Source organism: Artibeus jamaicensis, unplaced genomic scaffold, assembly GCF_021234435.1.
Source record: "Artibeus jamaicensis isolate MK-2021 breed Jamaican fruit bat unplaced genomic scaffold, CSHL_Jam_final contig_1284, whole genome shotgun sequence".
In the NCBI taxonomy this organism is placed as follows: domain Eukaryota; kingdom Metazoa; phylum Chordata; class Mammalia; order Chiroptera; family Phyllostomidae; genus Artibeus; species Artibeus jamaicensis.
Genome location: NW_026521249.1, coordinates 3,795,132 through 3,808,656, shown reverse-complemented (window position 1 = coordinate 3,808,656; position 13,525 = coordinate 3,795,132). Strand labels below are relative to the sequence as shown.

Below are 13,525 nucleotides of genomic sequence, written 5' to 3'. Positions count from 1 at the left end.
GCCAACGCTTGGCCTGTGCATAGAGCCGTGGAAGAAGTCGAACGCGGAGTCCGAAGGTCCGAGTTCCAGCCCAGCTGAGAATTCCGGTCCTGCTCCGGCATTTCACCTCTGAGAGACCGCTGCACGTTTCCTCCGCGTGGGGGCCTTGTGATCTCTTACAAAAACTACTCCTGACATACAGATCGCAGGCTTCCTCCAAAAGTACGCCAAATCATCCTTTCTCCTGAAAGTGTTTCCTGACTGTCTAAATCGGACCCTGGTACTGTTGTTGTGAGTGTAGATGTACAGCTATACACAGCTGTGCTCTGAAAAAGGGATCCACACTCCTTTTCTGAATGGTCTGCAGCCGCCGTAAGTGGAGGGAATGGAGTCAGACGCTGGACCCTCTAGCAGCATTGCCGCCTACTGGTTGGGCAACTCTGGCAAGTCACTTCTCTCTGGGCCTCAGTGTCTCCATGTGTAGCATCCCCGGGACTGGAAGTCCATCCACGCGAGCAAAATTGGAGGAGCCACTCAGGGACGTGTAGGGCGCCCGCGCTTCCCACCTCCCTCCGGGCCCATCTCGCTTTCCCAAGTTGGCGATGCCTCTGGGGTGCCCTTCGCAACTGGACTCACACAGTGACAGCCAGTAAACAGCAGCGGGTCAGGGGTTTCCAAAGCTTACCCCCACCGGGCCGCCCGGACTTGTACCCCTGGCCCACCCGAGCCACTCCTGGCTTAGCTACCCCTCCCTCCCCACCCCTACCCCTCCCTCCTCCTCACCGCCCGGCGCTCCCGCCCACCCGCGCGGCGCATGCGCCGCCCGCGGAGAGTGCGCCGCCCGTGGTGAGCGTCTTTATATAAGTCCAGCTTCGGCCAGAAACTTCAGTCCGTTGGTTGCGGCGACAGGTAGCGAAGTGGTCCCGAGAAGTTGGGTGCTCCGGTAGCCAGGATGGCTGGAGAGCAAACGGTTACCATGGACGGGTTCCATGTAAGTCAAATTTAAACCTGCTTTTTCTTAAATGTACAAACACATGAACTTGGAGCGCATCCCTTCTCGGAGCGGGCAGAAGCATCCCGCACATTGGAGGTGTTGGTGTCTGGGAGAAGGGGCATGCAAAGGAGTTTTCGTCCGCTTGCCTCCTTGTGGGTATTGGGCAGGATTGGAGTAATTTTCTCTGTATACAAAGGAGAAAAGTTTGGAACAACTGTTGTGGTTGCTCCATGTGTCTGACCCTGGAGCCCGGAGGCGTGCGCCAGGCTTGCACGCTGTTTGCAAATATAATGCTCTGTGCACAAGTGCAAGAAGGCGTGCGTGCTAGACCAGGACTCCGACCACATGGATCTCTTCCTCGGGGGAGCGGGGTTAGTTCGGTGCAAATTACGTGAGACCTGCATTTAGAGGTGGAGTGCGGTGCCGCTGGACTGAATTCCCAGCGGGAGCGGCGCCCGGGATGGTTCCCTGGCAAAAGCACCTGGGAACCACTCTTGCCGTTGGGTGCGTGTTTGCTGAACTGAGTGGCCGGGAGATCTGCGTTGGTGTTGGTACACAGTGAGCGAAGGGAGAGAAAGGCGGGCGGACCCACCGTACGGCTTGCCTCGGTGGTCTGAGTATTGGCCGCAGTTGGGTGATGGCGGGCAGCAGTCGTACACCTTGGGATTGAAGGAGAGACCTCGAGGGCGTCGGAAGCGCCTGTAGCGGGTCCTGCGGTTTGGAAATTTGGGATAGTGCAGAGGTCGAAGAACTGTAAGAGTCCCTGTGCTGCAGAACTCCACCCCGAGGTCTGCGCGGCGGCGACGGGAGGGTGGAGCGAGGGTCTAGGAGGACACCTGGGCTGCCGGTAGCCAGGGTGCAGACGGGCAGGTGCAAGTGGGAAGACCGTTTGGCTCTCACGGAGCCCGATTGCGCCGTTTAACCGTCGGTGGTTTCCTGGAGGCTTTTGAAAAACCCCTTACTTGGAAGCCTTTTCGTTTCCCCCAACGGCGCGCGATTCAAAGGCGCTAGCCGAGGAGCCGCCCAATCTCTCCCTTGCACCCTGTCGCACTGAGCCTGGCGCAAGGCGGGGCGAAACCCTGGGACCCGCTGACCGCAGGCGTTGAACGCAGGGTGGTGGGCAGCCGGGGGACTCTGGTGGGCAGACCACCCGGCCCCCGGCGCGCCCTCCACCTGGAGACCTCCGACCTCATTAACTGGATCAGTGGTGGAGTGGAAAGCGCCCCGGGAGAGTGAGGAAATGAAACTTGGAGGTTAGAACCACGGGTGCAGACCCCGTGACTTTCCCCTCCCAGGAAAATGCTGGGTTCTTTAACGACCCCAAAGCGCCAAATGATAAATGTGCGTATGGTTAAAGAGGCATGCCCCGGAGGAGCGCCAGCCGGGGCACAAGAGGGGGTATACTCACTTCTGACATCCCCACCCTTTGCTTTAAGGCTGCATTCTCCTTCACTAGTACATGTTGCTTTAAGAGCAGACAGAATGGTTTGTGTTTAGATAACCGACAAATGTGGGAAAAACAGTTTTGTGCTTTAGAATAAGAGTCTTTGGGAACTCCTCCCCTCCACCACGCTCCTTCCTCCCCAGCTCCCTGCCCTGGCAAATCTTCAAGCAGAAAGGTAACCATGGCTCCTCAGAACCTAACCCTGATGCACCCCCTCCACCACCACCCCGCTTCGTAGGAGTGGCCTCTGTTTTGTTTTGGGTTTTTTCCTCCCAAGGTTTTTTTTCTTACCTCTAGTGGGCGTGGCAGAGGAGTTAGCAAAAATGCGACTTTCAAACCTTCACAATTTCCGCGCCCTTTTCTTCTAAGGCACGAATTTTGTAATTGGCTCTACTAAAGCGACTACAGGGGAAGGTTGGGAGGGAGGGTTATAGGATAATGCATGGCCAATCGTGGAAACGCTTGCATTGGGTGCATGGGACGTTTGCTACCTTCTGTCGTTGTGGTTTTTGGTTCTCTCACTCTGGTAGGACCCCTGGCCAGCATTGTGGCTTGTCGAGTCAGCCCCATTGGCTACCTTATCATGCTTTGAGGTACCATTGCCGTTGCAGCGCAAGTTTTATTTCCTTCAATAAAAGGACATGGGGGGAAAGATAAGTACTTCAATAGGAGCAGAATTTCCGGAATAAGGCTGAGCTGAGTTGGGTCTTATATAAATTGCTTTCTTAAAAGAGCAGAAATATTTTTTGAACTTGGGAATGCCTGCTGAACTTGAAAGTGAATGTCTGTTCCCTTGTTGCTTCTGCAGATATACCCATCAGAAAACTACACAGAGGAGGACATGGGCTCAGGCGACTATGACTCCATGAAGGAACCCTGCTTCCAGGACGAAAGTGCCCATTTCAACAGGATCTTCCTGCCCACTATCTACTCCATCATCTTCTTGACTGGCATAGTGGGCAATGGATTGGTCATCCTGGTCATGGGTTACCAGAAGAAACTGAGAAGCATGACAGACAAGTACAGACTGCACCTGTCAGTGGCAGACCTGCTCTTTGTCCTCACACTTCCCTTCTGGGCAGTTGATGCTGTGGCAGACTGGTACTTTGGGAAATTTCTGTGCAAGGCTGTCCATGTCATCTACACAGTCAACCTCTATAGCAGTGTCCTCATCCTGGCCTTCATCAGTCTGGACCGGTACCTGGCCATCGTCCACGCCACCAACAGTCACAAGCCACGGAAGCTGTTGGCTGAAAAGGTGGTCTACGTTGGCGTCTGGATACCTGCGTTCCTGTTGGCGATTCCTGATTTCATCTTTGCCAATGTGGCGCCAGGGGAAGGCAGGTATGAGTGTGACCGCTTCTACCCCAATGACTTGTGGAGGGTGGTGTTCCACTTCCAGCATATCATGGTTGGCCTTATCCTGCCCGGTATCGTCATCCTGTCCTGCTATTGCATTATTATCTCTAAGCTGTCCCACTCCAAGGGCTACCAGAAGCGCAAGGCCCTCAAGACCACAGTCATCCTCATCCTGACTTTCTTTGCCTGCTGGCTCCCCTACTACATTGGGCTCAGCATCGACTCCTTCATCCTCCTAGAGATCATCAAGCAAGGATGTGAGTTTGAGAAGACTGTGCACAAGTGGATTTCAGTCACCGAGGCCCTGGCCTTTTTCCACTGTTGCCTGAATCCCATCCTCTATGCCTTCCTCGGAGCCAAATTTAAAACCTCTGCCCAGCATGCACTCACCTCTGTGAGCAGAGGGTCCAGCCTCAAGATCCTCTCCAAAGGAAAGCGGGGTGGACATTCTTCTGTTTCAACTGAGTCCGAGTCTTCAAGTTTTCACTCCAGCTAACACTGATATAAAAGACTTTTTATACATTAAAGGACTTTATTTTTAAGTTACACTTTTTTCAGCTATAAAAGACTGACCAGTACTGTACAGTTTTTATTGACTATTGGATTTTTTTCCTTGTGTTTAGTGTTTGTGACTTATTTATATAAATATTTTTTTGTGTCATGTTGATGAGTGTCTAGGCAAGAACTGTGGCCAAGTTCTTAGTTGCTGTGTGTGTGTCTGGTGGTAGGACTGTAGGAAAGAGCACCGAGCATTCCAGGATGTGTAGTGAATCACTTAAGCTAGAAATGATCCTCAGCTGTTTGTGTATAAATAATCTCTCCATTCCAGTGGAACATTTTCTTTTCCTGTTCTTAAACTGTTTGGTTACACTGTGTGATTTTTGCTATAGAAGATGGCACCTAGAACCAAAAGCTGAAGTGGTGTAGAAATGCAGGGGTTTTTTTTTCAGGAGTGGGTTTCAGCGCATACAATGTACAGTCTTGTATTAAGTTGTTAATAAAAGTACCTGAAAAACTTATATTGTTTTGATTTCTCTTGACATTCCTTTAGCTGGCAGAAGTCAAAAATAACAATAAAAGATACATGATGGTGTGCCAGGTCCTGTCGTGGGTAGAGCAGTTGTAATATTTCACTTAACCCTCATCACAACTCCTACAGTCGGCTCTGGTTCTGCTATTACTTGCATATTAGGGAGCAGGAAACCAAAGCATGCAGAGCCGTGGTGAGTAAGTAAGTAAGTCAAAGGCATTTGGTAAGTAGCACAGCCAATATTCCAAATCGAGTAAAATAACTTCAAAATCTCAAATCTTAAGCACTTTTAATGCAGAGAATTTTAGAGATACCTGGCCAGTACCTATTCCTACAAAAGATAATCTTTCTAAAGGATAAATGTGCATTAAGAAGAAAGGTATACAATACCATGTTATATTTTACTACTGCTATTCCTAGTGTAGCCCAGGTCTGTGGCCAGGCCAGGCATTGAACGCTTGCTGTGTACTCCTCTCATCTAGTCCTTTCTGCAGAGAACATCACTCCCTTTTCCCAGACACGGGAACCTGAGGTTCAGAGACTTCCCATAACTGCACTTTTCAAGGGGTCATACCAAGAACTAATTCCATTTATCCTTCCAGCCCTTGCTCTTAACCATTACCCACTATTATCATCCAGAACACCTGGTGATAAGTCAACTGAACTGTTATTGAAAATAAGCCAAAAGTGAATGTTTTCTTTATATAATTAACCACACCAAAAATACCCTTCCTACAATACCTTCCATGCAAATATCAGCATTTGATCTATTGCAACACCTACCACCTCAAGGGTTCAACCAAGCAGATAAAACATTGATGCTTTCAGAGCTCAGAAAAAAGGTTAACTGAAGCAAGCTTCCCATTGCTCATACTTTACACAAGATTTTGGAGTCTTGTGTAACATCACCCATAGCTATTTGCACTATCATTGTGCAAGTCCTAGGCCCTTGAGTAAATTTCAGCTCCCATCCCCATTTAAATTAGAGAATTTCTAAACTATAGTGGCCATATCTATCTCACTTGGAGTACAAACAGGGCACTCCAGGCATGCACTCAAAGATGAATAACCAGGATATAATTAAGGAATATTTGGTCTACTTTTTGTAATTGTTTCTGCCACAGAAAATCCATTTTGCAGGAAATTGCAATGTCTTACCTTTCAGAGGCAAATCACATTTGTTGAAGACAAATTATAGATCCTGTGAAGGGAAATAACTTAATTACTTAAAGTAGAATCCAATTTGGCTGTACGTTTTTGCTGCAGTCTATGGATCTGGGATAATTCAGAGTGGTATTCCTATTCCACTTCAGAACATAATTATATTTTAGATAGGAAATTATCTTGAGGTTCTTTGGTTTTCCCTGGAAAGCCTAATTGGATCACCCTTCATTTAAGCATAGTTTTACTTGGACCCTTTCAAAGGCTTAGTCTAAAGCCTTGACCATTGTAAAAGCCTTCATTTGAGCTTTCTCTATAAATATTTATTCTTGAGGAGACAAGAAAAGAAATCCTTGGAAGGAATTTTTTCTTTCACATCTTGGCTTGAAACCTCATCACCCCAGATTCCTCTGCTCTGCCCTGGAGTTACAACAAAAGGAGCCAAGCTGAAACAAAATTCCCAGTGTCACTAGTCTTAATGGATATTTCATACTCCCTTGGAACAAAGATGGGGTATCTCTTTTTCAAAAAGAGAAAAGGCCTTGGTTCTCTCTCTGCCCTGAACACCCGCCCCACCACCACCACCAATCACTCTCTGTTCCGACCCTGCCATGTTCCAAGGGGCTCCAAAGCATTCCATGTCGTGGTTTGTACTGCAGTTCGGGCAACCCAGTCTGCCGGCCAGCCCTTGCATGAAGTAGCTGATTGTTCCCATTCCTCATCCCTTATGAAAGGGACTCTTGAAGGTAGGTAATGTAGATCCACTTGTATAATAAAGGCTAAAATATTTAAATTGTATGCAAGCTGCCAATAATGGCATAAATGTGACATTTGAGTTAATAACATTAAGCCTTTAACTGGAAAGTAAATGTTTTTATCTTGCAATGCCTTCAGTTTTTCTAAAATGCCACTTGGAAATTCAACTCCCTCTACTGCGGGATTCTCCACCTCCTTTTGTGGTTATGCCTATATTAAAATAATAATTTGGGGTGCTCTTTTAAGAGGATAGCCTACAGGATTTATTGTAATAAGTCAACTAAGCATGACTTTCTCCTAGGTTATTGTCAGAATGTAAACAAAGGCTCCACAAACAGAATTGAGTTGTCACATTTCCATATACTACTCACTTAGGAAGAGCAAGGACCACTGGAGACAAAATGCACATTACCTTAAAAAATATCTCAGCATTGCAGCCTGCCATAGTGGGGATTTGCCTGGCCCACTTTAAGGTTTCTGTTTGGCTGCCAGTCAGCGCTGGAAAGATCCAAAGTTAGCAGGAGGAGTGACCTTCCAATGAGCACAGCCTAAGAAGGATTTTGGAGCCTCAAGGGCCCATAAAGCAGTTGAATCAAATCTTTTCAAAGCATTTTGGATTATCATTGCCAGCGGGGCTGGGGGGAGGGGGGAGTAGCTGATACTGACATCTAGTGAGTAGGTGGCAGGGATACTGCTGAACAGCCTGCGGGATATGCAGGACAGGCCACCACCACAATGATCCAGCCCAAGGTCATGACTAAGATCACTGTTTAAAGATAAGGGCCATGAAGTGATCATAATTATCAAAATAAGGTAATAAGGTACAACCAACCAGTATAATTCTATGAATTTATTGGACAGAATTCCACGATCTCCCTTTAGCCTCCATTACTCATTCTTATTTCAGTGCATTCTTCACTCGCCCTTTTCTCAAGTCACACAATTCTCTCCCACCCGTATTTCAACATGACTTCGTCGTAATGAACACGCCTGTCTGTTTTCTTCTCTCACGGCGTGCTGAGAAGACATCCCACAAAGGGAAAGAAATGGTAGAGGGCAACTGCTGAAGGTTCTCTAGTTCCCACCTGGAATCTGCCTCTCTGAAGACCAGGATGTTTACTCATTCAATCCTCACCACAGTCTGTGACTCGGTTTGGAGCACTTCCCATTTTTCTCCTTTTATTTAAAAAATAAACAAAGAGCGAGGAGGTACCAGCCCACTGTTCCATTGTCTGCAACTGACTTGGATTAGTTTAAACCTATCCTATTAAGTTTAAGAATTAAAATGTGCTAAAATCTTTTGAAAATCCTTCTTTCAACTGAAATGGAAACTGCTTAGAGCCCGACTTAAGAAATCCATAATGTTAAGAAGCTGCATAAGGGGAAAGAGTTTCAAAACCAAACAAATAAAGGTGCTCAACCAAACCATACCAGGTGCTGGGTGTTTATCTAGCGCAGCAGGTCCACGATTAAATTGATTTACATATTACAGTTCAATTAACTAGAACCAAACTCATCAACACTTTTAATTAAAGGGAATTACTTCCTCATATTTACTTAGTCAGAAAGAAAGTAATATTTTTTGAGAGCCCACTAAATTCCAGACATGTTCGTACATATGATCCTCCCAAGGGCCCTATCGGTCAATATTGCTATCTTTTTTTTCAGGCAAGGACACAGTCAAAGAAGTTAAACTATAAGTAAAGAGGCTATGTTCTTTCCATTATGCATACTATAAATAGCATTGAAACAGAACCTCAAGTGTCAATATACAGGGGCAGGGAAAAGTAGGTTAATAATAACAATAACAAAAATAATACAATAATTAATAAATGATAATATAAGAATAAGCTGTCTCATGTACTCACAACTGTAAACCTACTTTTGCCCACTCTGTATTCAATCCAAACTTTGACATTTTTTTCTAGGTGCCATTCTATATAATAACAAAAGCAATTACTATTCACCTTGAGGGCTTCCTACGCACCAAAGTAGTTTGATTATTTAACCTTCACAACAGCCCTATAGAGTAGGTATTATCCTCTGTTTTACAAATAGAGAAATTGAGGCAAAATTTATCCAGTGTTACATATTTAATGAGTGGTAAAGCCTGAATTCAAACTCAGGCAGCTTGACTCCAGAGTTTGCCTTCTTACGTGCTACAGTAACTTTATTCTTTTCTACGATGCTAGACAGAACCATAACCATGAGGTCAAAAAGATCTTCCATGTTCTTCAAGGTTCAATACTGGACAGTCACCTGATTGCACTTTTTAAAGTGAAAAATCAGAAACTGACGTTTCAAAAAGATTTTCACTATTAGTCATGAAAATAAAACGCGTTTCAGTGTCTGGCACATAGTAGGAGCTCGATAAGTTTCAAGTGTGCAAATGAATGAACACCCATAAATTCCAGTTCCTGAGATGACACCATGCTCTAAGCTTCTGATTAATGTTTGGGTGTGGCTTGACTTTCTTCATTCTTTCAGACATTCTTTTATTGATCCATTTATTGAACACCATAGGTTAGACAGGTATGAAAATTGTTCACAGTAGAGTAAAAAATGTAGTCCCTTGGTGTTCTAGGAAGTGCTGGGAAGTTAGCTAAAGGACCTCAGACTTTCCAACTTCCTTACAGTTAAAAAATTAAAGTTTCCGGCAGCCTACCCATTTTCCTATTAATGCCCCTTCAAACCTTGCTTCCACGGATTCCTCATTTAGTGGAGAGAAGATCCCCACCTTACAAGCTGAATGAGAAGCTTCCAAGTCTGTTCTTTGCTTCACCAGCCAAAGGAAAGCTATCTGTTTATAAGGATAAGAGCAGAAATTCTGCCAAACCATTGGCTATGGGAAAGAGTCCGAAAGGCAGTTTCTTGGCCTTTTGTCCATAGGAGACAACTTGTTAGGCCCCTGGGATTGAAGGAGGAAATCAAGACCATTTGGGGCGTTACTTCCTGTGGCAAGTCTACTCAGCCTCTATCAGTCCAAAGTGAGCTCTCCATCCTGAATTCTTTTTTTCCCACCCCCTCCTCCATCCTGAATTCTTAGCACATGAAGTCTGCAGCATGTACACTAGCACAAATAAAAGTCTTTTGAAAAGTTAAAAGCAGCTATTATGTGTGGCATTATTATCCTTTTTCATTTTAAAATAAATTTTGCTTGCCAACTAGTTTAATGTCTTCAGTGCAGAGACCTTTGCAGTCTAACATGGTTAATTAGTAGATTTGATTTGATCTGATGAAAAAATAATCAGAGTCCATAATGTTGTACCAATATTGGCTAAAAGGATGTTAGGCTAGCTCAGTTGGTTGGATCCTAATGTTTTTAAAGCCAGGATCAAGGGTGAGTCCCACTGGGAATATGTTTAAAGTAATATTATATATGGATATAAGGTCTAAGAATGCAAGGATTGTGTCTACCATACTTATACTTGTATTTCCAGTGTCTAGAACAAAGGCCCAAAGCTTTTCCTGTAAAGGACCAGAGAGTAAGTATTTCAGTCTCAGTGATTCTTACCGTTTCCATCATAACCACTAAACTCTGCCACTGTAGCAGAAAAGCACCAGAGACAATACATAAATGATGAGCTTGGCTGTGTTCTTTATTTGTGGACACTGAAATTTGAATTTCATATGATTTTTATGTGTCACAAAATAGTATTCTGCTTTTATACTTTCCACCATTATATGAAAATATAAAATCGTTTCTTTGCTCCCCAGCTATGAAAAACAGGTGGCAGATCAAACCTGACCTGCAGGCTGTAGTTTGCTGACCCCTGAAATTCAATATACATGTGAATAAGCGAAACTCCAAATATAGAAAAGTTTACTCTTTAAGCTTAAGGCACCAAGAACCCCAGTGAACCAGTGACCTTCACCTATTTGCAAAAATATGACACCTGCCACATATAAAGCACATAAGGAGGTAAAGCCTTAATGTGGGTCTGTGTGCTGGTCTGTGCCATATTGGTTGGCAAGGTCCTGCTGCTTTACTGGGTCTATTATTTGGGGGAGACTGGTCTGGGATAACAGAGTCGTCTTTTTGTAGCGACCGTTATGCTCTCTCATTCTCCTCTCCTGAAGGGCTGCGATGGTGGTATCCCTGCAGCTAGCAATGCAACAGCTCACTAGTAAAGGTTGTTGAGGCACACTGAGTAATCTTCCTCAGGTGTGAGCAACACCAGCTTTGTTCCTCCAGAGTAGTAATCGCCGGTCCCAACTTTGGCAGCCACCCCTCAAACTGTCAGTAAATAGGACAAAAGAAAAAGCCATAACCTGAGGCGATGAATAGTGTTTTACAGCCACAAGCTGAGCCACAAAAGCCCAAGAAAACTCAGTGGTGCAGAAGTGTTTTTTGGACCTCACCCCAACTTTTGGAGGAATGAGAGTAATTCTGCTCTTTCCTTTTAGACTTCAGGTGCCTCGCAGGAATTAATCTCCAAGGCGCTGCCACTATTGTGTCTCTTACTAAAATTGTCTCCGAGAGAACTTCATTATTTTTTAAAAGAGATTTTATTTACTTCTTTTATTTACTTCTTTTATTTACTTCCTTTTAGAGAGAGCGGAAAGGAGAGCGAAAGAGTGGGAAAGAAACAATGTGTAAGACAGGGATGGGTTGCCTCTCTCATGTGCCCCCAACCTGGGACCTGACCCAGAACCCACCCATGCGCCCTGCTGGGGAATCTGACTGGCAATCTTCGGGTCCACAGGCTGGTGCTCAGTCCACTGAGCCACACCAGCCAGGGCTGCACTTCATTATTTTATAGAACATTCTTCCCCAGAGAAGCTTAACTTCTGTCTTTGATGAGAAGATGAGAGAAAAAGCTGAAGAAAATGTTACATGCTTTCTGTTTCAAAGTGAGTTTTCTGTTATTTCTGTCTGACAGTACAAAAATGACTGCTCGGTCACTGTGGTCCAGGGTAAAGGAAGACAAGTTAAATGGGCTAAAGTAGTCCTGGAAAAAAATTGCTGGAGGAGCCAAAATCCTATCAGTGTGGAGTGGAAAAGAAGAGAGATATGGGAGAAATAATACATAAAATGGGAAAGAACACAAAGTGCCAATACATAAAAGAGGAAACAAAACTGATAAACAAAAATATGAGGAAACGTTCAACCTCACTGGCAACCAAATAACTAAAAATCCAAACAACAGCACACTACTTCTCATGTATCAAACTAGCAAACATTTTCCAAGTAACAAGTCCCAAGTGCAAGGACATCATGAGCCAGACCTCTCTGAGCACAGCTGGTCAGGCGGAAGATGGTCAAACCCTCCCAAAGCCACTGACAAAGGCCCCAGAAGTTTTGATGCTCTTCCCTTTGTACACAGAGAGACCATTTCTGGACATTTCATTTCAGGAAACAATCCTATATGTTAAAAATGTGTTCTGCTCACAGTTGAGTTTTGCATTTAGAATGACAGAGGACATGGAACTTGCCTAAATATCAGGCAATAAAATGGGAAAAATGGTTAGGGAAAGTATGGTGAATCTACAGAGTGTAATACCATCTAGCTTCTTAAATAATGTTTACAAAGGCTACTGGAAAAATGTTTGTGATGTGTGAAATGAAACAAGCAGGTTACAAAACTATGCATGCTATCTGATTATAAATATTTTTAAAGTATACAAATATAAAAAAGAAAAATTAAAATGTTTTTAGCAGTAAAATCACAGGCTTTTTGGCTGATTTTTAAAGGGTTTTTTCCTTTTGATCTCTCTGTATTTTCCAAACTTACTGTACTGAATAATGAAAAGATAATGGGCATACTTTAAAAGATACTGAGCAGAGAGGGAAAAGTATATAAGCTCCTTCCTAGGCTATAAACACTCCCAGATAGGAACTGAATCTTTCCCTTTCCTTTTTTAAAAATGAGCTCAGGGCTAGCACCAAGTAGGTGCTAAGTAAGTGTTGAACTGAACTAGGCATTGCAGTCTTAAATTAATTAAACCAGGAGACCATTAGGTTGAGATGGCTCTAATGCCCTGGCAGCCTACAAATTCTTGAAGGTTGTGAAATCAAAATACTTAGGACAACTAATCACGAATAGCCAATGAGGCTTTGTGATATAAGCAATCAAATAATTTCCTTTCTCTGCTTCCTACCTTTTCTATATAGGCTTTTCCCCTGGCTCCTCTCAGGGGCATTCCTAATTCCTTCTGGCTCGGTACTGCCTGACTTCAATTGATATTTGCCTAAATAGACTCATAAAAAATGTTAATATGCCTCAGTTTATCTTTTGACAGTTTAATATTTTTAAAAGCAGACATATATGTTATACTAAAGATATTTACAGTCTAGTAGTAAAATTTATTAGCAGCAGAAATCTTAACACTATATTCCAGGTAGAGCCAGGGTTTCTGAACTGCTGGTCATAATCTCAAAGAAGTATTCCAGAGAATTCCACAAGTACGGGAGAACGGAATTCAGGGCTGTGTGTCTGACTGACCTTATGGTGAGTGAAGCTGTTTCAAATCTCTCAAATCAATACACAGTCATGACACCAACTTCACAAGGCTGATGCATTAAGGCTCTAGTATGGGTGATGGGGATCTACAGTCTCTGAAAGGACTTCTCCAAGAAAGGTCGAGTCTTTCAAAATCCACAGTTAAGTAAACATAGTAGAAAACCCTAAAGGAAATCTCTGAAAGGGTTAGGCATTCATATATGATGGCAATAGTTTAGGGGCTGAAATGGGAACAATGTGTAAATGGTCGACCCTAAATACTCCATTTCTGTATTGTATTAGAAAGGAAATGTCATGTGGGGAAGAACTTCCTTCATTCTAATAAGTCCCCCAAATAT

General features: G+C 44.1%; 1 protein-coding gene across 1 annotated transcript; it reads left to right on the top strand.

Moving 5' to 3' along the window:
• The first annotated feature begins 851 nt into the window (after positions 1–851).
• CXCR4 (C-X-C motif chemokine receptor 4) lies at positions 852–4,795 on the top strand. The gene is made up of 2 exons (XM_037146063.2): positions 852–970; positions 3,226–4,795. The coding sequence occupies exons 1-2, from the start codon at positions 932–934 to the stop codon at positions 4,270–4,272; spliced, it is 1,086 nt and encodes a 361-aa protein (XP_037001958.1). The 5' UTR covers positions 852–931; the 3' UTR covers positions 4,273–4,795.
• Positions 4,796–13,525: the final 8,730 nt, after the last annotated feature.